Here is a 24726-nt window from a genome sequence, read left to right on the forward strand (position 1 = left end):
CATCTTTTCGGCCAAACTCATCAAATACGGTGGATCCCCAAAGCAGAGAGGCTCCCCTTGGGCAGAACCCCTCACCTCACCTCACTGAAGCGGATTCCTTTCAGCTACACCCTCCTCAGCCCTCCAACCGTAGTCAAGCACCTGAGCACTCTCTCCCTTGCACGGGCACATACCTGTTCAGCTCTTCTGTGGTCCATCCTCCGCCAGAGGCCTCAACAGCTCCCAAAGTCAGGCAAGGACACTTGTCAAAGTATCCTCCCACTGAGCTCCAAAGCCTCCTGGCAGCTACTCTGGTACCTGGGCTCACCTAGGGGACAGTATGTACAGGGCAATCCTGGCCTGTTTTCACCTTATGCACCCAGGTAAAGGCAGGTGCCTGCCCTCAGCACACACAGCCCTGTGAACTGTTTGCAGGCTCAAGAGACAGAAGGCTCCGCGACACTACCATGACAGGGAGGCTGCATCAGAAGCCAGGAGATACAGCCAGCCTGAGCTATCACCAGAGATCCTGCTGGTCCTCCCTGGTTCTCCTACTCAGCTAGGCCATGGCTCAGTGTTTCAATACATAAGGCGAGTTAGGCAATAATCAACTGCTCCACGGTCACATCACCATACATACCCTGAACTTGAATCTGTCTTCTCGCAGGGCACGGAGTCCAAGTAGAGCCTGGATGTTTGAAGCAAGCACACCTGTGTGAGCTACTTCCATATTCACTCCCAAGCCTGCACACTCTCCTGAACCCAACCCCCTCAACCAACCACCAGTGTCGGGGGGGTGGGGGGACCTTCCCTGCCTGCAGGGACAGGCCGAGGAAAACAGCTACCTCCGGAGGTTGCATGATTTTCTTCCCCAACGTTCAAGGCAGAGGATGGTGAAAAGGGGAGCAGAACCACTGGAATGCCTGCCAATGTTCCCAGCCTTCTTGCAGGAAAACACTTTCAGGGCAAAATCCCCTTTTAAAGAGATGCTTTATTGCTGCAATTAGACACCCCGTGTATAACACAAACAACCCCCCCCCCCGGAGAATGATTCAAGTGGTAATACTGAGAAAGTGAACATACACAAAAGGATACAAAACCAGACATTTAGATAACCAGAAACTCTGCAAGTTAAGAAAATCTTCAAATGTGAAGTGCCTTTTAGAAACTACGTCACACATGCCAGTGTAAATTTGGTTTTTATTAACAATCAGCTTTCTATAAACACTGCATCTAAATAGGTGAAGAGCTGCACAACTTAATTACGTCCAAAACAAAGATAAATGCTTTTATTTCCCTATGTTTCGGTCTTTCCTTGGGCTGGAGAGGGAAGCTGCATATTTCAAATCAGATTCAAAAGGGAAAGTACTCAAGAAGTGTCTCTGCATCAGGCCAAACGCACAGCATTGCGGCCCTCAGCCCTGCCGTTCCCAGGCCGCCTCCAGCAGCCACCCCACCGGGCAGCGGACGTAGCCCCAGCCATGCCGGCCCCACCTACGGCTCCAGGACTGGCCCACTGCCTGTGGCCTGTGTCTGCAACCAGGCAGGGCATGCCAGCAAGGTTGAGAACTAGACCCAGGAGACTGAAAAGAGTGGAATGAGGCAGAAAAGGAGGAGATGGTAGAGGTCCGGAGCACAGCTTGATAGTTTCCAGGTTTCTTAGTATCAACTCAGGCACAAAAACCAAATTCCTGCTGGCAGCCAAAGTCAGAAGCGCTCGAGCCAAACGAACTTTTGAGGGAATAGAGGCCAAATGAGAGAGGGCTGGCTGGCAACGGCCCTGAGGCCACTTCCCTCCCGCCTGGCCTGGTCCCCAAGTACCAGCCCTCTGGGCCCTGAGACCCACCAGCAGCTCATCCCACATTTCTGGTTCAGCCAAGTGTTGTCCTCCACCAAAGCCACGTGCAGAATGAGGGGGAAACGGGAATAAATGTCCCCCCCAAAAAAACTAGAAGGCAAGCTGCTGCGGCCTAAAGGAACCCCTGGCAGACCCGCAGCCCCCACTAGATGGCAGCACAGTACCACCTTTCCAGGGCTTCTGGCTTCCCGGTCCGTCTCTGGGGGGTAGAGATTACAGCCGGGACTAGGGATGGAGTCAGAGGTGCTCAACTAGAACCTATGAGAAAAGAGAAAGGCAAGGGGGCATCTGTGTGCCATCCCAGGAGAGGAAAGAAGGATGTGGGATGGACTGTCCCCAGGCAAAAGGCTTTTTTTTAGGAGCTTGGTGGAGGTGATGAGATGGTGTTAGGCCTTCCTGAAAAGAAGGGAGGGTTTCACAGGAGAGCAACACAGCAGTCATGGTTATAAAGGCACCTTTGCCATAGGGGGTACCAGCCATGAGAGGTGGGCTGCCCAGAGGCTATCCCTACCTAAGCACACTTTCCTCTCTACAGAAGTCTCAGTGACTTTCAAGTTCAGTGTAAGGGGTTCCATCAGGGAGAGGGAAGGAATCCCACTTAAAAATCGATCCCAGTCTTCACACGACTACTCATCTGCTGTAAGAGGGCAGGCACAAGGGGTCTTGCCTGGGCAGCTCCTAAGGGACACAGGCAGGGCTGGCCCAGGTCTCGGCTCCCCTGAGTAGACAGCGTAGCTGCCTGGCATCCGCAGGCTGAGAAAGGGTGTGGGTAATTGCACTTTGGGGCACAGTGAACACAGGCACGGACTGGATGCGGCCTGGGAGACGGAGAGAGAGAGCAGGCTGACCTATTTTCAGGGGCTGGCCATGGCTGGACAGCGTCTGCCCAGCCAGAGGAAGGCCACGGTAGGGTGCGGCAGCTCCTCAGACCAGAGTCTGTGATGCCGACGAATCAGACACCGCATGGGAAGAGACGGCAGGGCAAAGCCTGCTACCACGCGCCCTCCCCCAGAGCTCAGACACGCTTCAGCCTCCTCCTGGCTTTCCAAACAAACCAGAGCACTTCTACTCTGAAAGGCAAAGGGATCGTCTTGTGTTTGCTTCATCCTCTTAACAAGACAGGCAAGGCACCTAAGGCTCAGGGGACTGAGGGCAGGACCCCCAGGCATCCTTCCCCTTAGAGGAGGCTCTACAGATGCAGAGTCACCTGGAGAGTAAGTACCTGGGCACACTCCTGTGACACTGCGGACCCTCCTGACCTATTTTCCTGGAGTTAACTCCTATTTACCCGGCAAAGTAAAACCCATTTTTAAAAATAGAATTTTAAGCAGACTTTAAAGGGACAAAGGCCATTTGATGGTAGGGATTTTGGTTTTGTCTTATGAAAATGGTACAGGAGATAATCCCTGATGATAGAACGAACTGACCACAAGGATCCTCTCTGTCCAGTCCAGTTAAGGCGATACATGGGTAGAGGCGGGGCTGGGGGCAGTGACCGTGGGCCCTGGCAGTTGGCTGCTCACTCCTGGCCTTTGTCCCAGGGCCAGCCCGTCTGTCTCTCTGCCCGGGCCAGTGACCCACAGGACCTCCCCAGGATCAGAGGCCGTGCAAGGTGGCAGGCACCCAAGAGCACCCCTGGTTCCCGAGCCCCAGACCAGGGCGGCACACACTTACGCTTTTGGTGAAGCCAGCACAAACTGGAGAGCTTTGTCTGGAAAGAAGTCATTTTAAATATTCATTTTTGTTCTAATTACTCACTTCCTTCCTTTCATTTAGATCTCACACAACCTTCTTTTTCAGTGTTGTCCAAAAAGAAATGTTTGGGGCAGGCCCATGACATAAAGACTTGTCATAAAATAGGCTTGAAACCACAGGAATTGGGCTCAAATTGCCATCTGGCATCCATTCATTTCCATGAAATGTTAGGAAAAAGCCTCAGATCTGTTTGTCCTGCTTTAGACCCACAAGTCCCTCTGATGCACACAGAGCAGATGTCAGGTTTCTTAGAATATATAAGGCAAAAAGGGTTTTAGATCTATTATAACGTAAAAGAGATCATGAAAGGAAGGATTCTAAATGAGACGTTCTTTTAAATGTCCATCCCACTGGACACACATATTACAAAATAAAGATTCTCTCTTTGTAAAGTGCTGTTTGCTTAGTGAATCCCTCGCCACCACGCACAGAGCACCACAGCCCCATCTGCTCTGGAAAACGGCCAGCAGCAGTGTCGGCAGAGGGGGCTCAGCTCCCGGGCTCTTCTTGGTGATGAGGGAAATCCTCTCATCATGGCTGCTAGACAGTCCCAAACACTCCGTGCCAGGGTGGGGGCTACTGCCAACCGGGAGAGGCCAGGGTGCCACCCTGCTCCTGCTCTTCCCTCAAGTTGGGCATTTTATTCTCTCATTCTGCTCAAGGTCTCATGAGCCAGAGCCCAGCCAGCTCCCCATCACGTGGCATCACGGGGACCTCCCTTCCCGTGGGAATGCTGGCAGAAGTGGAACCCGGCCGTGCCCAGCCAATGTAAGGGCTTTCCAGAAGATTCACTAAGGAGGGGTTAGAAAAAGAGAAGCCTTTGAAACAGTCACCTGCCCGGTCTATGCTATTAAAGGACGTAAGGAAAGGTACACAATTGGCAGTAAACAATTTCCTTCAGCTGTTCTTCGATGTCCAGGAAAACTAACCCCGGCACAAAATCAGACATGAACGATTTCTGTTCCAGTGTCTTCAGGTTCTGTCCAACAAGAAGAGTTTGTGTCAGAATGACAGATTCCATGTCCATCTTTATTTTCAAAGTTGGGTTCTGTTAGTGCAGATTTTTCGAAAATATTCTTTTTGCTTGTTTCTGGACAGTTCTGAACATAGATTACTCTGTTATAAGCCTTGAGTCTCTTCCATAATTGTACATACACTTTGCACTGAACATACATAAAAAGAAGTCCGCCGGTAAAGCCGATGGCCACAACCACCAGTTTAGTCCAAAAAGGCCACTCCAGGATTCCTGGAAGGGGAAAAACCCAGTTAGCCTATCAGCAGACCTAATTTAAGATCTGATGTAAACAAAACACAACTTCTGACCTTCCCACCCATAACCAATGGATTCTTCACTCATCAAATCTTGCTTCATCAAAGGTGGGATGGCAGAGAGTATCCATTCTCTTATCTTGCTGCTCTTCCAGGAGACAGTGTGTGGAGATTCTCCCTGATCTGACCTCCTCTAACTGGGTTTTTTAAAAAGTACTCACCACAGCAAGAGAAACACCCAAAAACAATGCTTGGTGCTTCATAATTGATGCCCCCGCTCCAGAAACCCAGACATTTGAAGTCTGACTTAAAAACCAATCTGGAATGACCCCCATGTGTTATCCAGGATCCCTATGCTGAGCTCATATTTCACGCTGCGCACATACCTGTTGCCTGTCCGTGTTTGATCTCCTCAGTGGTACGGTCGATGAGCACATACAAGGACCAGACCACACAGGTGATGGCGATGACATGGAATGTCACTGAGCACATGATCTTCCTGCGCTCACTGGCCGTCATCTGCAACTTCTCCCACTGGAAAGACAACATGCAGAGCATGAGGTACGGGACCCCAGACGTAAAGGACTACAGTGGGGGTGAGAGCACTGTAGGTGGGTAAGAGTGGCTTGCTCTCTCCTCCCCTTTTCCCAGACTTCACGAATTTTCCCAAATACCAAAGGTCATTCACCTTAAACCACTTGGCTTCAACCAGGTACCGGGCACTGGTATTCTGTCAACAGCCAACTTTTTATGCAATGAAAAGAAGCTGGGATCAAGATGAGCTATAGACCACGAGAAATCAATCCTCTTGTCTGCTTATTCTTGCAGGCAGACAGCCAATGGCTAGCTAAAGGACTCTATGGTTCCAGTCCTGATGAACCCAGCATGTTGGCCCCCGACCCAGGTGGCACACAGGAGACCTCCCTGCCTTGCTGACTGGCGTGGGCAAGGGGAAGAGGGCTGATGACGCCACAACACACTAGCAGATGGGTCACGCCATATCGTGAAGGTGATGGCAGAAGGCGCTCACTCTTTGGTCCTTTGCTACTTTGGCAGCAACAGCTTGAAATCGATGCTAAGAGTTCCTGGTACAAGTAGGCTCTGCCAGTCCCATCTCCTCTAGGAGCTCATTAATTGACTCCAAAGAGCCAGATTTTCTCTTTCATTTACTGCTTTCCGAATCAGAAGAAAACACATAAGGATAGAGAAAAAGAACAAACTGTAAACACTCTGCATATCCTTGGCCAGCCCTAGACACAGCCTCTCTCCAGATGGTTCTATGTAGGACACGCTGAAAGTAGAGCCTCGTGGATTACCTACATTGGTCAAAGTGCTACAAGTCTCATTTGAGGGACCAGCACAGAGTAGGTATTCAGTAAATTATACGGTCTTTATAGGGCAAAACATTTTTTAAGTAGTTTGCATTTGCCTCTCCAACACCCCAAGTGCTTTTTGCTATGGTTTTATATAGTATCTTCTTTTGGCTTTCCTCCTAAAATGCCCCCCTGCTCCCTGATTTCCTGCTATTTCTTTAAGTACACTCAGCCCAAGCCTTTCACACTGACCTGAAATGCTCACCCTCACCTTTTTGGTGTATGCTTTTCTACACAATCTGACCTCTCTAAACTCCCTTCACTTTACTCCAAATCCTACTGACCCTTCAAGAATGGCTTGAACACCCAAACATTCTGTGACACTACCACCACTCCAACTCCCCAAGGCTCCAGCCCACAGGCCAATGCTTCTAAATGTCTGATGTGTTCTGCCACCACTTAATCGAACATTCATTTGGCATTGTCATGTGTTGTAATGTGATTGTGTGATTCCCCTTGAATATACATACCAAAATTCTGAGATACGAACAAGTCTTATTCTACCAAACAAAACCTTATGTGCTGGGCATACAGACAAACATATTAAACCATTTACACAGGAAGCGCCTACCAGACGATGCTCCACTCAGAGAGAGCTGTGACATGGGGCCTGAAGAGAGGGGCGTTTCCCGTAAGGCCTGCAGTTCCTCTCTTTTCCCACCCACCCTCCCCCTACCAACTAGCAAATATTTATCACAGGTATCTAACAAATAAATGCACTATGTGCTTTGTGCAAGGGAAAGATACTAATGTCTAATAATATACAGTCTTAATCAGAGGCAAGACATGAACAGTTAATACATATAAAATTAAATGCTAAGACGTCACAAAACAGTCTGTGGTCCAAACGTGGGACCACAGGGTGACTGAGGGCCAAACGACTGACACAGACAAGCAAGCAGTCTTAGTCTGACTGAAAAACACGTTAGGACTGAAGGGTCATAAAGAACTTCTTCCTGAGAGGAGGGAGCAGGAAAGAAGACCCGGAAATGACGACACCTGCAGCATGAACACCTGCGCCAGCACCCACTTCTGACAGACAGGAGCGTAAGCAAGCTACGGCTTCATCCCGGCCAAGGGGCTAACTCTGCCAGGGGCCCCTCATTTCAAAGAGGTGAGAGCACTTCCAAAGGTGTCCTTCCACGTACTTTTCGCAAAGGCTTCAGCTTGACCTCCATGATGAACTCGTACTTGCAGAGCTCACAGCAGCGCGTGTCGGAGCTCTTGATCCACTGCTGCAGGCAGGTCTGGTGCACGAAGTGCAGGCTCCCGGTGCAGCGGCAGGGGGTGATCAGAGGGCTCTCATCATCCCCTTCACAGTGGCAGATCCTGAGGGGAGAGCAAAGCCAGTCATTACCAGGAGGGCCACATACCAGGGGAGAGGACACTTCAGGGGAGGGTCAATCCCCCCAGTGAAAACTTTCAACAACAAACATCACAGAAAGGACCACAAGCACAAAAACACACAAACACGGATGTGAACAATGACTACAAACTAAAAACTTCTAGCTTACCGCACCAACATGGAAAGTCTGGATGGCATTTTGCATCAGAGAGGAAAAAATGATATAAGAAATGACAAAGCAGTCATTTTTGGTAAGATTTAAGAACTTCACTGAAAGCCAAATTTAAGGCAACATGGAAGCCTCTTTCACAACATGTTAAAATAATTAGAGGAAAATTTCTGTGTAAAACAAAACTAGCACTCTACTTTCCAAAAATACCAGTGACTTAAAAAGATGATGAACTTGATTTTTAGCCATAATCACTGACTTCACCTTCACACACCATACTACACATCTCCGTCCTCCCTCAGACAGTACACAAAGAAAACACAGGACCTCTCCTGGACCTAAAAACCCCATTAGAAGGTGCCGCCATTTGTTTCTTTTTTGAGGAAGCAAGAATTTTAAATCATTCACGATTTCTAAGGGTGCATGCAAGAGGATGTAGCTACTAACCTCAAGGAACTTAACAGACTTTTGAGAAACAGAAGGGTCCGATCCAGCAGCTGGAGAACAGGCAGGGACACCTGGCCTGACAGGAGCTGGGCCCTGGCCCTGGCCAGGCTCACAGCTCTTTGTTTCTGTGAGAGGGGTTTCTGATCCAACCGTTAGAAATGGTAACAGCTGGCCCGGAAGGGGCACCCAGGGAAAGGCTGGAATAGGGAAAGCTTGAGTGTGGTGACAAAAAGTGGATTCTGAAAGATTCTGGAAGCCAGACAAGGATGCTGCACACGGGAAGACAAAGGTGGGAAGTGGAGTCAGGACCTGGGCAGAGGTGGCCACATCTGAGTTAAAAAGAAGGAAGGAAGGTGCTGTGGGAGGCCGGCTTCTTCCCATGTACACTGTGTTGTAACTGGAACAAAGGGTAAAAATGAAGCCGGAAGGGGCAGCCAATGCTTAACATCTAGATCCTCAAGCTGGAAAACTGGAGATACTATTTTCTTTCTTCCAATTTCCTTAAGCAAACTCTACTTATTTTTGGTTGAGAAGAGTCAGCTTGGCCTTTAATATGTGTAGCATCTTCCTCTTTAATCATCTGTGAAACTATTTGGGACCCATTCTCATAAAAACTGGTTTGTCGAATGATATCAATACTCCATTGTTCTGGAGAAAACCATTAACCCACAATTGACTACCAACCCCCCATTACTTCATTTTCCTGAAACTTCACATATTAAAAGCAAGATGAGGCCACCGAGGTCTGGGGAGCAGAGCTGGCCAGAATGGTGGTTCTTGGCAAACCAACCTGCAGGCATCCCCTGACGTGGACACAGGAGAGATCGGGGGGCATTTTTCAGAGGGGGGAGAAGGACAATCCAGGTCACTGTCCTTCTCCACTGAGCAGAGGGGCGCCCGCAGGACCTTGCTTTTCCACTTTGCAGATGTGCTGTCCTCAAAGACATCGTCGTCTCCCATCTCATCCGAGCAGAAGCCCGTGCTCCCTGCCAGCCCGCTGGAGGACTTGGCGGTGTGCAGACGGGCGGCACGGTTCTCCAGCTCATGGAACCTGTGCAGGCTGTGGGTGCTCAAGCCATGCGAGAGCGAGAACAGGTACCGGAGCAGTCGCCGGCTCTGGGACACGGCTTCGCCATCTGCTTTCTCCTCCAAAAGAGGGACATGCATGCCCCCCTTGCCAGCTTCCACCTCTGAGGCAGTTGACCGATTGACAGAAAGGGAGGAAACACAAGAATGTTTGGAATTGCCAAGAGGTTTGCGATGCAGTGCTCTTTTTTCCTTCTGGTGGAACCTGTTAATTCTCAGACCCGGATCTGGAGGGAGTATCAGTTTCCCTTCGGAGCAAGTTCTTTCCACATAGTCAAAACTTTCCACAGTATCCTGGGCCCTCTCGCCCACATCGTTTAAGGATTTTGAGAACTTTAGTGTTCTTCTGGCTTTAGTATTGTCAACAGGCTTCAAGGCCTGGGCCCATTCTGAACCACAGGAATTTCTCTTGGACAATGTGTCTTTACAGATAACTGTCACAGTGAGCCCTTGTGTCAGAGAACTCTGGCAGGGAGGAGCTTTCAAGACAACGGCAGACTGCACGGGACTTTGGTGACAACACTCAGAACACACTGCACTGGAACTGCATGCAGAGAACAGTGGAATAAAAGCACAGGAAGTAAAAACAATCTTAAAAGAGAATAGACATCCAAGTGAAGAAATGAGACTCGTGTGGTAACTTGGTGAGCAAACAGCACATAAACTGGAGCCAGCTGTTTACAGCAAAGGCATACTGACCGAGCAAATGGAAAACTGAGAACCTGCAGACACTAATGCTTATTTCCGGGATGTCACATGAACCCCTACAGCATCTGAAGCAGAGCGTTACCTGCAGATGTCCTGATTGGACGGTGTGACAGAAGAGCGAGGGAAGGCGGACACCGGAGCCGACGCCAACGAAGAACCCCCAGCCTGCAATGACACACCTCCAGTCAGTTACAGAGGAAAGACCAAAGGGGACGGTGACACCATCTCCTTCCAAATGGCAATGGAAAGAGAATCTAAGAACACCTGCTATTTCCTACTGCTCGCTGAATAATACATATTTAAGGTCCTGATGAGCTGAGGCAAAACAAATCAAACAGCACTCTTTCCTTCTATGGGGGTAAAAGTGTAGCCAAGAACTATTTGAGACTCTACAGCAGCAATACCAATCTCCCGCAGACTCAGTGATCCTTTATTTCCTGAGCATCTAAATTTAATTAGTTCATACATAGTCAAGAAATCAAGTACTAGATGGGGGGGCGGGAGGGGGAGTGCCTGGCTCAGCCAGTACAGCATGCAACTCTTAATCTCAGGGTCATAAACTCAAGCCCCACATTGGGAGCCTACAGAAGGGGAGGGGTGGGAGGGGAGAGGAGAAGAGAAGAGAAAAGAACCAGATGGTATATGCAAATGCAAAAGAAAGGTGAGGGGCCTTCCCTGCCAGTGCTTACCTTCCCACCTGGCACTCTTTAAGCTGGTTCCAGGGGTAATCCTAATCAGGATGGCTGGATGTGAGTGCTCTCTCCTACCCACCCTACACTGGGTCCAGGACACCTTGCTACCCTGCCGCCAGAACTCTTTACACAAAAGGGAGACTAGGTGACCACAGGGCCGCCAATCCATAGCTCAACCTGGGGCCCAGGAGGGGGCTGAGCACAGAAGGTTCTCAAGAGTTCTAATCATGGGATTGTGATTTAAGAAAAAGAATCAAGATGTAGTGAAAAGAAGGGCCATATGCACCCCAATGTTCATAGCAGCAATGTCCACAACAGCCAAACTGTGGAAAGAGCCAAGATGCCCTTCAACAGATGAATGGATAAAGAAGATGTGGTCCATATGTACAATGGAATATTACTCAGCCATCAGAAAGGATGAATACCCAACTTTTACATCAACATGGATGGGACTGGAGGAGATTATGCTAAGTGAAGTAAGTCAAGCAGAGAAAGTCAATTATCATATGGTTTCACTTATTTGTGGAACATAAGGAATTGCATAGAGGACATTAGGAGAATGAAGGGGGAGAAATAGGAGGGAGAGATGAACCATGAGCGACTATGGACTCTGAGAAACAAACTGAGGGTTTTAGAGGGGAGGGGGGTGGGGGGATGGGTTAGCCTGGTGATGGGTATTAAGGAGGGCACGTACTGCATGGAGCACTGGGTGTTATACGAAAACAATGGATCGTGGATCACCACATCAAAAACTAATGATGTATTGTATGGTGACTAACATAACATAATAAAATAAAATTTGAAAAAAAGAAAATTTAAATTTGACAGAATGTGTAGCAAAAGGTCTTGACACAGATCAGAGGCTCTGAGGGCTTATAAACAAGCCAAGACGAGAAAAGAGCTCTAGGAGGGTGAAGGAGCGCCACAGTGGAGAGAAGTGGAAGGAGAGACAGGAAGAGTGCACCTCAGCCTCCCAGGGTCCCCCAGCCTCCCAGTCCAACCTCTCTGCGATCGTGGCTAAGCCTTCTCTAGACTCAAGATTCCTGAGTTCCCATGGTCCTCAGAGCACTCCGCATATTCATATAAATGCATTCTTCCCTCCTAAGACAGCTTGAGTGAGCATCTGCCCCACACACCTAAACAGCCACATGAAAACAGTACCATGAGTCTTATCAAGAGCAAGCCCACATTACCTCCCTACCTTCCCCAGGCCCCTCCCAAGTGGCCTTCAGCCCTGCTCCTTAATTCGAGGGAGCCCCACAATTCCCTGGCTGAGGTTTAGACCCCACTCTTGCTAAGCCCCATCCCCAGGGGCTGGGTCTCATCCTGGCACTGAAGCTACGGGACCCCTGCCATGGGCCAGTCACCAAGACCGGCAGCACCACTGTCCAGAAGCTCTCCCCATCTGCCCTCCCCAGCAAATGCACCAACCTGGAGAGAGCCAGGCCTGGCAGTCAGATTGAGGGCTTCAGTGGTCCCAACTCTCCAGCAGGAGAACTAAACATCACTTTAAAACCCAGCTCAACCTGAAACCTGGTCCAAGAAGTTACATGATATCACATTGCATGTGTGTGCTAAAATCCTGCAGTAGTACTCAACTAGCACATCTGCTGAGCCACCAAAGAACCCACATGTTCAACTGAATGTGGAAAATATTCGGTATCCTGAGAGGAGGCAGGCCTCAGACAGGAAGCTGAAATCAAAAGAAAATGGCTTCTCACTCCCGTCCTGAATTCAAGTGACCCATGTCAAAAAGGGAAGTCTGGGGTAGTTATCACATCATCACACGCCCAAAACAGGGGAGTGCTGGGAGGCAGGAGGGAAGAGCCTCAGGGCAGAGCAAGGCCTGCACCAAGGAAGCAGCCAGACAGTCCACACTCACAACAGGACCTGGGATCACTTCCCCATGAATTTGGTGTCTCAGGTGCACTCCTGGGAACTCATACAATCATGTGTGTACCTGCAGCAAAGCATCATGCCTGTGAGTCGGTGGCAGTGGTCCCAAGTCCCTGATCTGCTTATTTAGGGGAAAAAGGAATAGTCTCAACATCCTGTGTCCCTGTCCTCATTTCATCCTTTCCAATCCCACAAAAAATCACGAGACACTTTCAGCAGGTAATGTCCAAGCCTCAACAAGCCTCCCAATTACAGAGAAAAAACTTCTCTTATTAGATCATGAAGTTTCAAGGAAATTTTTTAAAATCTACTTTCTGTTGTTTTATATAATACAAACCAACAAGGGCGCCTGGGTGGCTCAGTCGTTAAGCGTCTGCCTTCAGCTCAGGTCATGATCCCAGGGTCCTGGGACTGAGTCCCACAGTTGGGCTCCTCTGCTTCTCCTTCTATGCCTCCCCCCTGCTCATGATCTCTCTCTCTCTCAAATAAATAAATAAAATCTTTATAAATACACCCATACATACAAACCAACAAATTCCTTATCCTGGCTGACTCCTCCAGTAAGAATGAGAAAACAAGCAAGATTTGTGGGGCCATCACAGATCTCATAAGAGGCACCTGCCTGCTTCCAGCTAAAGAAGGTGAAGTTCAGGACAAGTCCACATGTAAAATGATCACCAAAGCATAGCATCAACAATTTTAAAAAGCTTAACTTGTTGCTGGTATCAAGCTGAGTAAAATCTATCAAACCTACCAATGAGGATTTAAAAGACTGGACGGATCATCAACAGCAAGGACAAAATGAAGCCTACAAATACAGTTCAAATACAGTGCCAGAGTCCAGCTGGGGATGTCAAGTTAAGTCAGGGGCCAGCAGTGCCCCCTCAGAGGCATGGAGCACTGGACAGCTCTCCCGCTCAGCCCGAGGGCAGAGGGCAGGTGGCACCAGGGAGGCTACGGGCCAGCACTACTCGCCTTAAGGGAAAAGGAGAGCACCCTCTCTCCTCCACAAGATCAGACCACACAGGACTCTGCTGTAAAAGTACGTGTAAATGTTCATAACGAGAACATTCCCATGTGTCAAGAAAACTAAAGCCCTGTGTTCCTGAAGCTCTCTGTTGGTTCTCAAACAAAAGACGTTCTGGTCATGTAAAGGAATGTAAAGCAATCTCACTACAAAAAAATTTTCGTAAAAAATCCCCTCCTCTTAAGATGTTGTAATCAATTATGCAAACAAACCTCCAGATTCCATCTAGGCCTAAATTCCAGTTGAGTTTATTTCTTAGGAATGACAATTTTAGACAATTTGTCAGTACTCAAGTCACTAGTGGTTGTCTTTCCTACCAGACTCCACTGAGGGTTTACAGCAGAGAAGGAGGGAAGGGATGGTAGAGAGGGAGGCTGGGAAGTAACCTATTGGAAGGAGCAGGGGGAGGAAGTGAACCGAGAGGAGAGCCAGGGAAGGTCCGGCTGGTGTCCTGCAGTGAGAAAGTCCCTCTGAGTGAAACTGGTAAGTTACAAAATTACTTTGTCAAGGCTGCCAAAAACAACCAAAGGAAAACCTCCAATATAGCCTTGGTAGAAGCTGGCATTTCCTTTTGCAGGAACCTACTGCCCTTGAAAGGGCTATTTGTAACAGACTCATCAAGTACATTTCTCCGTCCATGCCAGGAACTTACCAATTTCACTCAGGGACTTTCTCACTGCAGGACACCAGCCGGACCTTCCCCGGCTCTCCTCTCGCTTCACTTCCTCCCCCTGCTCCTTCCAATAGGTTACTTCCCAGCCTCCCTCTCTACCACCCCTTCCCTCCTTCTCTGCTGTAAACCCTCAGTGGATCTTCTTTTCACTTACTGGCAAAGCTACTTTTAAACATCTGGGGCTCAGGGCCCTAACAAAAGTGAATTCACCCATCTGATTTACATCAACAGGTATAGGGCCACAAGAAATGGTCTGGTTGGGTTCAGTTGCTTTTAAGCCAGAAGCAATGTGAAGAAGGACTGGATAAGGAAGGTAAGAGACAAGTTGGGCTCCTGTTTACAAGTGACCTCAAACTTAATAGAAAAAAAAGGGGAAACGAAGTACAGATGGCTCTTAAAACATAAAAAGATACTGAGGCGCCTGGGTGGCTCAGTCGTTAAGCGTCTGCCTTCGGCTCAGGTCATGATCCCAGGGTCCTGGGATTGAGCCCCGCATCGGGCTCCCTGCTCGGCAGGAAGCCTGCTTCTCCCTCTCCCACTCCCCCTGCTTGTGTTCCCTCTCTCTCACTGTGTCTCCCTCTATCCTTAAAGATAAATAAAATCTTAAAAAAAAAAAAAACATAAAAGATGCTTAACCTCTCTTACAATGAGAAATACAAATAAAAATTACAATGAGATATACCATCAGCAACAACAAAAAAGTCTGTTTTGTTTTGTTTTAAATCACCTAATACCTGTGTTGACAAACGTGTGGGAAAACAGCCATGCTTATACACTGCTGGTGGGAAAGCAAATTGCTTAACTCCAGAAGAGGGCAATTTGGCAATTACTCTCTAAATTACAAATGCACATTCACTTTGTCCCAGCAATTCTTCTTTTGGAATTCATCCCCACACATATGCACAAATAGGTTTGTTCAGCACTGTTTGGGGGAGCAATCACCCGGCATGACCTCAGTGCCCATGGGCCTGGAGCTGACTGAGTCAGTGCTGCTACATCGACAGAAAGGAACACTAGGCTGTCATTCAACGAAGGGAAAGGTACTGTTCTGCCCAGTACTGGGGACGTGGAGTGACAGGCAGAGGGGAGAGCCACACCCTGTGTGCTGGCCGGTGCAGACTATTTATCAACAGGATGGTGCACACTGCAAGGCTCCTAACAGTGGTTTCCTCTGAAATGTGGAAGGAGACCAGGGACCCTGGGCAGGAGAAACAAGTACTTCAATGGAGACCCTTCCAACCAGTACACCTCTTTTACCATGAACACGTATTTCCTAACCACAAATTCATTTTTTAAATAACATGTGATTAAAAGTTTACGAAGTAAAATAAAACTACAGAAGCACAATCAACTGTACCGATTTTCCAACTCTGGAAAGGCCCGTGAAGAAATGGAGTTAGTGAGTCATGATCTATACTTTTTATAAATGAAATAAAACAGAACATGTCAGAATGCATCTGACATCCTAAGGATTAAATCTTTTGGAGGAATTTTTTCTTTCAGTTGTGTTTGCGAGTAAACGGAGTTTCATTGTAAAAACTGTTTTGTACCAATCATGGTACAAAATAATCATGGTCAAATTTTGCTCATGGTCAAAATAATTTGAAAGTTATTACGCTATTTCTACAAATACAAAATACCCAAAGAAGAATAAGAAGACGACGGCTCAATCAGGAAAGCATGTGACACCGTGAGCACGGAGATTTGAGAGGCGCGAGCTCTCACAGCGCCCGAGAAGGAAGGGCTTTCCTCCACGAGGACAGCGTTTCCACCTTTATTATACATTCTACCGCTGTGTAACACAGGAGCGCACCCTCCGAGGGTGCCTTAAAACCACGTAAATGCTGAATCTGACCCATAGTGTGATGAGGTCCTCTGCTCAGGGTCTCCCTCCTTTCTGGAGGCTCTGGGGAAGAATACACTTCCACATTCATTCGGGTTAGTGGCAGGATGCAGCTGTCAGTCGGGGGCCACCTGAGTTCCCTGTCAATCCCTCCCCATTCTCAAGTCCACTCTTACTTCCAATAGCTCATGTCCTCTTTTGTGCCACCAGCCAGAGAAAGGGCTCTGCTTTTAAGAGCTCATGTGATTCATACAACATAATATCCTGGGAATGATACCTCATCACATACACAAGGGTCTGGGCGTTGGGGTGGGGCATTTTAGAAATGGTGCTTAGCAGACTACCTGACACTTAGTTACTGCTCGGTACGTGACTAAATGCTACTGCCGTCCTCACTCCCTCCCAGACTAGGAGATAATAATCTGCTCCTTACCGCCAGCTCAGCAGGCCTGACTTCATATAAATAAAGCCAAATAAAGTCTAACTTGGTGTTTAGACACTGCAATACAGACTGAGATTGCATTTCAGCAAACTTTCTGCTTAGCACAGAAGTTGCTCTGTGAAAACAAATGCTTCCTTATAAATAGAGATTCTGATTTCTATAAATACCCAGTTGTATTCAACTTCAAAAATGAGCTATAATTGAAGGAGAGGCCAGTTCTGTGGCTGCTCTGATAAATACATGTTGACTCTTGATGAAGGCTTGTGCCAACAACAAGCTTTCACAACGGCAATTAATTAAAACTGACCATTAAGAAAGTAAATATAGAACATATACAATATAGGATTCATGGAGGAGAGTGTACAATAAAAACTACTGAATTCTCAAATGAGTTCCATTATAAATGACTCTCATTACTGCCTAGCAAGTAGTGCTAACACTGAATTCTTTTCTACGGTGGCCTTCTAGAGAGAATTAGAATTACGGGAATAATACTACATCCCCAGTGCAATGAGGGGCATATATCACAGCACTGTTAGAGGCAAAGGAACCACTGAGGGGACTTTCTCATAGCTCATTTTCCAAAGCAGGCTTTTAGCTGTTGTTGGGAACCTTACAAATATAGCCGGTTTTCAATAAATTAAAGGCAATGATTTCTGAGCAAAGATAACTTCACATTCCCAGAAAGTACAAGTGTAACCATAAAAAGATCCAAAATCATGGTGTTGGGTCACTCAGCACCCCACACCCCCTTGCTCTTCCTGAGGATGCTCCCACACCCCATCCAGCATGACCAGCTCCTCCTAAGATTTCTCCTCAAAAGGGGCTTTTCACTGTCCTTGTAACCCCATTCTTTTCTTTCATATCACTTATCATAAGGCTTATAAAAAGATGTCTCTGGAATAATATGCTGACTCAGAAGCCGCTGCTGTTTAGCCTAGCATAGTGCCTGACACACAGTAGGTGTTCAAGGAATTTGAATGAATAAAACAAGTGCACTCTGCAGTGACTGCCTATTCATAGATGTAAAACAGGTTCTCCAACTTGTTGGTCTCAGGACCCCTTTATGCTCTAAAAAATTACTGAGGCCCCCAAAGAGCTTGTGTTTACGTGGGTTACATTGGTCAATCTTTACTATATTAGAAAACTTTAAAACAAAAGGGGCACCTGGGTGACTCAGTCAATTAAGTGTCCAACTCTTGATTTCAGCTCAGGTCATGATCTCATGGTCGTGAGAACTGAGCCCTGAGTCTGGCTCCTCGCTGGGCATGGAGCCTGCTTAAGATTCACTCTTTCCCTCTCCTTCTGCCCCTCCCCCTCCTCTCTCTTTCTAAAAAGAAAAGAAAACTTTAAAACACAAGGCCACCAGCACACATTCCATTAGTGTCAGAGAGAAGATGTCATCTCGGATGCTACACAGCCCCGGGAAGCTCCACTGTACACTCATGAGAGAGTAAGAGTGAAAAGGCAATTAAATAATCTGCTAGTGTTATTATGACACTGGTTTTAACCTTGCCCCTTTCCCCTCAAGAAGACTCAGAACTAAGTTTTGAAAACCGCTGGTCTAAAGCTTTAGCCAAAAATGAAATTATAAGCAGTCAGAAGAAAAAAATATATGAAAACATGGTCAATCTCTGCAAAAGGTGAGCCAAAGAGCAAAACACTGCCCGTGGCAGTCCATTAGGATCCCAAATGAGGCTACACCATGTTGGTGATGCCACTCAACTCCTCCGAGTCACTTCCCTGTTCCTGCCACAGGAAAGTATCTTGTCTTTGGGATAGATGTTTTCTTCAATATAAATTAAGAAAGGTATATTTTGGCTTATACTTAACCTGTAAGTCTGAGCAACCTAAGTCTGTCACTGATCAACTTTGTATTTAGAAACACAGAGAAGCAGACACCAGTCTTGACAACCATACCACAGTGTGGCCTCCTTCCTAAGGCTGTACGTATGTCTACACATGACATTCTACTATAACTCGTTCCTATCTAATGGCAGCAATAACTAGAAAATATTCAAGAGATCTAGGAGAGCCAATGCTTAAATTCACTCAGATCTCCTTGCCAAACAACAGAACAGCAATAATTTTAGGTGCCTGCTCAACAGGTCTGGTCTGAATTGTACCCAAAAATATCTGATTAACCAGAGGCACATAACGCTTATGGTATCTGAATAAAACTACACAGAGGTCTAAAATATTCTCCTAGGTACCAGCCTTCAGCAAATGTCAGAGCCTAGTAAGACTAATTGCCTGACTACAGAAAGGACAGTACCCATGCTCCAGTTTTCATGATGTATGTCTAGCTTTTCACTACCATCTCCTTATAAGTGCTACCAATCATGAACTTGCTCGAGAAATTGTGTCACCTGGACCAAGTCCAATTCTCAGGATCAAGGGAGAATGTGTCCCTCAAGGTAAACTAATGCCATGTCCGTGTGCTAAGAGAGGCCTAAGCAGAGGTTCTAGAAAGTCCAGCCTCTACAATGAGTGTGGCCTAAGCAAATGCCTGATGCCTGAAAAAATTCCGGTCGGACTGAGTGAGTTCAAGCATCCTCAGGGAATGCCAGCCTCCCTCTAAAGAGTTTTAGACCAAAGTACAGTGACCTCACTGCAGTGCTCCCTGCCAACATGGTTGACAGGCCCCCTGCAGCTGGGCACAGCTGTGATAGTCATCACTCCCAGCACATCTGCCTTTCATTCCTACCTGTTGTTTTGGATTTCTCAGGGAGGTCACAACCAGTTTTCTACAGTTTAATCCCATCCTAGCTGGCTCCTTTTCACTGTTTATGTCCTGCTGTAAGTAGCCCCTTCTCCGCCACACCTTCCCCAAGCAGCCCTTCTAAACTTTGGTTCCTTGTCATTCTCTACCTCAGCCCCTTGTCTTTTACCTTCATAGTAAATCTCCCCAGCTGCCGTATTTTCTGGAGGTCTGCTTACTCATCTCTTTCCTGTTTGGTTCAGCATTCAGAGCACAATGCTTGGCATAGAGTTAGTTAAGTGTGGGACAAAATCTGAACTCATGTAATCCTCGTATATGCTGCACTGGGCCCCCTTGTCTATGTTACAGATGACGATACCTCAATGCTGAGGATATCTTGCATGGGGCGATGAGAGAGCCTTTAGGTTGGGGGCAATTGTGGTACGGTTCCCCAGGACAGGGAAGCATATCACCTCACTCCGATGTGGCAGGCCTGCCACAAGAGGTCACCTGAGTCCACTGAGGCTCTGCTCAGTACCTCACTGCATTCCTTTCACTAGCCCAAGCTCCAAATTACCCTGGGAGTGATGGCCACCTGAGAGCCAGATGCTGCACATCACACTCCTGCAGCAGAGACACGCCCCCTCCACCCCTTCTCTCCACCACAGAGCCTCCCAAATCCCCTTGTCTGTCAGAGTGCTAGTTCATGAAGGGCAGAATCAGGAGCAGTGGTGGGTGACAGAGTAAGAGTTTAGGTGACATACTGAAGAACATATTTTTAATAGTTGTTTTAATTTCACATCAGAAAATTAGCAAATCAAAAATGTGATTTCAGATACCATAGGGGGATACAAAATTCTCACTGCAAACAAGTTTAATTAAATAGAGTAAGTGAGTTAAAAGAAAATGATGACGCAAATAGCAGCACGGGTAGTGTGTGGGGTGAGGGTGGGGTATAGATGGCTCCTGCCTGGGCAACACTGCTGGCCCACATTGACCAAGGACCCCTCAGCAGGGTAAAGGTCAAGGTGGGGCTGCATGGAGAACTGCATTCAAGTGCCCCTCTTCCCACAAGCATGCTGCCAGCAGGTCTCAGCTTCTCCAGGCACTCAGTCAAGAGAACAGGTCTTTTCCCAGAGGGCAATTCTGCTACTTCTTTAAAAAAAATAATAAAGGACTGGCCCCATATTGCTACAATATCATTATAAACTATGGTAAGTGTTTTAAATGAAGGAGTGGCCAGGACCAGAACACCTCAGATCTGGCACATCAAGGTAGAGAGTTTGAATCAATCAGAAGCCACTGAAGGCTTAAAAAGAGAAGCATTAGGATTCTATTTACCTGGTTGCTGGGGTGGAAGCTGATTTGGAAGGTTGCAAGAATGTAGGCAGATTCTTAGAAAGCTACTGCAGTAGTCCAGGAGGCTTGGGCCCAGGATGTGGCTGTGACGATGGAGAGGAACAATGGGCTACATATCAAGTGTCTAGCACAGCACTACAAAACATTCACTCAACAAACATGTACTGAACTGCTCCAGGGCTACAGTCTACCCTTGGCTCTGAAGATTTACGGGTAAACGAAATTCAACCCTACCTCACGGAACTTACTTGTGGGGCGAAGGGGCAACAGGAAAAAAATTAATAAAAACTCAGGGAGAGATAGGTGCTCTGTTGAAAATAAAACAGGAAAGGGTAACTAGGGGACCACTTAGGTGGTTAGGATGGGCCATAACAATGAGATGACAAATTTCATGAAAATTTGCCCTAGTAACAGAGACCCAATAAATGATACCCGCTTAACGTCATTACCATTAATGCAAAACCAAGTACTGGGTGAAGACTGCAATCAAAACTGCTTAAATGTCCCAATATTCTTCCTTAATTTAACTCTCTAAGAGGATCGCACCTGCATGCCCATTTTAAAGCCAGAGGAGCCGCACGTTCCATCTAACCTGCCTGTTTCCTTCTTTGAAAGGGGAGCATGGTTTCTGAGGCTACAACAAAACATGGGGAGCCTCTAACAAACACTGAATGAGACACCCCATCACTCTGTAACAAGCTCTAGATGGAACATGAGGAGACAGATGGAAGGTTTATTTTTACCTGCTCTCAATCTTGATTTCATGTAATTCAGTTACCAGTAAGCGGTAAACTGCGGGAACATAATACACACTGCAGGTGACTGACTACCCTGGACACAAACCAGCACTGAACTCAGCTGGAGGCTGAGTCAGCAGAAAATGTTTCCTGCGAAAGACAACAGAGATTTCAGGTAGCATAAAACATGTCTGTGTTCCAACCTTTTTTTGTATCTTCTGTCTCAAGGGTATGAAGCATCTGCTTAAGTATGTCTGCTATACTGAAAATAGAGTTTTATGTGCCATGGCCTAAAGTGGCCTCAAACAACAGGCTCATTTTATAAATATTGCAAGAAAGAACTGCGTTCTCAAAAACAAAGTTATCTTTCATAGCAGTCCCGCCCTCCCTCCCCCAGCCCCATGTAACTGGTTCATGCCTAACAACTCCACATTACACAACTTTCTTATTTCAGAGGGGTACATTTTGCAACAAAATTTCATGCTGATGGTTCACTGGGAAGTGATGTGTGCATAACATACCACTCCTGAGATTTCCCTCTGACCCCAGTTCAGTGGGCAGGAGCTCCTGCTTTGAAAATAGAAGAGGTCCACATCTTCTTGGCCCTGCTATACGGCAGAAAGCTGTGAGGCTTTCACAGTTACCCTGTTTCTAAAAGAAAGTGTGGAGCTAAAACTGATTTTAAAGAAAACTCCAACCCTGCCCACAGGGAAGTGTCACAACAGGGGCCATGTTTGTTTCGATCATTTTATGCCACTACCCAGCTCAGAGCCTGGCACAAAGAACACACAATAAAAATGTATGCAAGAAGGAAGAAAGGAAAAGCCCAGAGTTTTTATTAGATTTCTTAATTTCCACCCTCAATGATATTTATTTTAAAGTATGTAGTCCTGCTTTTGATCAGTAATAAAATAATAATAGCTATCATCAAGAACTATCGTGACCCAATTCACCTAAGATCACCAGGGTTCAACAAAGTTTGACTACAGTTAGTTCACGGATTCACTGCAATGAGGGAGCTGCCCTAGGGTTCCTTGCAAACATTATCCCCAAGACTCACAACAACCCCGAAGGTTGTATTATTCCTTAATTTTACTCAACAGGAAATTAAAGTTCAAAGAAGTAGCCTTCCTCACATGGCTAGTAAATCCTTGTCCATCTAACTCCAAAACTATCACAAGGCAACTCAGAATATCACAGCCCAATTTGCACCAAGCCCCTAAGATGTTCCTACAGACACTGTAAGCCAGTGGTTTATAAACATTTTTTTTTAACTATAAGAGGAAACTTCCCTTCGAATAAAATCTTACTAAAACCATAAACAAACAGACATGTATTTGAGGCACAGGGTGTTGCCTCCTTCAGAACTACCCTCATCACTGGGGCAAGGCAATAGGGGCTACTATGTACTTTTAAAATGTTTAATTCAACTTAACCAGACAGGCCATCTGGATCTGCATCTTCTCACTTTTCTCAATGCTTAACCATTGGACAGCTCCTTCAAAGGGGGTAGGGCAAAACTGGCCTTTTAACGCAGACAGTAATGATCTACCACTACACAGTTCTATTAACTCCCATGTTCTTAGCTGAACAAACAGCAAAAGAAAAGAAATGGAGGTTGGAACAGGGGGGATTATTTGTTGAAAGGGATTTATTTGAGATGGCCAAAGCCTGTGCCTTGAAAGACTGTTCTCAGGGGGAGGGGTGGAGGTCAGATCAGGAATGCACCAAGGAGTACTCTATATAGCCTTCAGTGTCATACTGAGCACGATGGACTTTTCTTTTTATGCAAAATCAAGTGGATGGATGATATGGTGAGATCAGAAATATGCCTAAGAACAGACTGATTGTCTCAAAGGATTTACTAGATTCTACTTGTTAAAAAAAAAAAAATAGGGTGATATAAATGAGAGTATCTATACAGTTTGAAAATTAAAATGGCATATAATGTGGCTGTTTATTTCTGAGTACACAGGATGCCTGAGACAGCAGGACAGGTTTTGTCACATTGTTCAGATCCTCCTGTCAGGATCTGTGTCAGTGTTTTGCCGGCTGACAAAGACATGGGGAGAAGACCCATCTCCGCAAGGAACCTGCATGGACGATAAGGTGGCCGGAGCCCATGTCTGGGCTGAGAAATGAGCGGTGCCTGCAAACAAGTTTTCCTGCTGGCTCCTGAGTCACCCATAGCAGCTGATATGCTCCTGACAGGCTGGTCGAGTGACTACAGCACAGGTGTGTCCGGTGCTGCTGGATGGCCAATTCACCCTCTCAGCCCTCATTTTCCTAGGCACTTTCCAGCTGCAGGTAGCTCTGTGATCCAGTTCTGGCCAGTGAAATGTAAGCAGAAGTCAGGCAGCTGGGTGGGGCTTCTGGGAAAGTTTTTTGCCTTCCCGCTGAAAAGGGTCACTCCCAGCTGACAGACCCCACCATCTTTCATCATTCTTCTTATTCCTACCAAGGCCACAGCCATGGTACCTGGAGGTCTAGCTCCCACCTTAAGGCCAAGAGGCACTAAAACATGAGGATGACAAAGTGCTAAGGAAGGTGACACAGAGAGGACAAAAAGTACCTGAGTCCCTGGTATCACCTGTGAGCAACTGCATCAACCTTGAACCACCTACCTCCAGACACACTTTGTCATCAGGACCACATAAATCCATAACTATTGAGGTCACCAGAGCTGGACTTTTGTTACTGTCAGTCGAATGCACTCTTAACTGAGGGGACAGTTTCTCTGGTGACTGAGACTTTTTTTTTAACCTGAGAGTAAATGATTTCCCTGGACAAAATAAGGTGTTCTCCTATTAGTCACTAACCTCAACACACATTCAGAATTGCCTCGCTAGAAAAACATAACAGCCATATACCTCACTGTATGGTCCTAGAGCAGATTAAAGAACTGTATCAGTAACTTCGCATATTGGAAAGTAAAGAGTATAAACACGTGCAAGATAGAAGAAACCAAACTACGAAAATAACATACTTCACTGGCACTCTACCTTAGAAATGTTACTTGAATGACTCATGGAATGTCCCAAAGTCTTCTCATTCTGCAAGAAAATGAAACAGGTGATTAAAATGTGCAGAGAATAAGTAATTACTCATAACAATCCTCCTGACAATCATTCTCTCAACTAGAATTTGCTGAGCCCAAACTACTATGTACTAGCAAAAATGAATGACACAGTAGTCCTTGCCTTAATGGAACTTAAGTTATTAAGAACAGGAATTTGGAATTAACTAAAAATAAAAGAGCTCTAAGTGTTTTAAGATACATTCAAATGGAGGTTCAGAGGCAAGAAACTGCATGTTGAGTTTTATCTGAGGTGGTCCATGCCGTAAGTAGCCACGGTAGGATCAGGAA

General features: G+C 46.7%; 1 protein-coding gene across 4 annotated transcripts in view; it reads right to left on the reverse strand.

The window, feature by feature from the left end:
- Positions 1 to 950: 950 nt before the first annotated feature.
- Positions 951 to 24726, reverse strand: part of MARCHF8 (membrane associated ring-CH-type finger 8) — a 163494-nt gene continuing 139718 nt past the window's right edge. For 3 of the 4 annotated variants that reach the window (XM_025881008.2, XM_025881009.2, XM_025881010.2), the window contains 5 exons: positions 24362 to 24412; positions 10072 to 10154; positions 7383 to 7563; positions 5248 to 5395; positions 1160 to 4838 (listed from right to left, as the gene is read on the reverse strand). In XM_025881008.2, coding sequence (XP_025736793.1) covers positions 4534 to 4838; positions 5248 to 5395; positions 7383 to 7563; positions 10072 to 10154; positions 24362 to 24412 — 768 coding nt within the window. In that variant the 3' untranslated portion in view covers positions 1160 to 4533. Of the gene's footprint in view, positions 4839 to 5247; positions 5396 to 7382; positions 7564 to 8985; positions 9826 to 10071; positions 10155 to 24361; positions 24413 to 24726 lie in introns of all 4 variants that reach the window. The other variant, XM_025881011.2, reaches the window with a different exon arrangement.

The sequence above is a fragment of the Callorhinus ursinus genome, unplaced genomic scaffold, assembly GCF_003265705.2.
Source record: "Callorhinus ursinus isolate GAN/ISIS: 27379988/994484 unplaced genomic scaffold, GSC_fseal_2.0 scaffold20, whole genome shotgun sequence".
Classification (NCBI taxonomy): domain Eukaryota; kingdom Metazoa; phylum Chordata; class Mammalia; order Carnivora; family Otariidae; genus Callorhinus; species Callorhinus ursinus.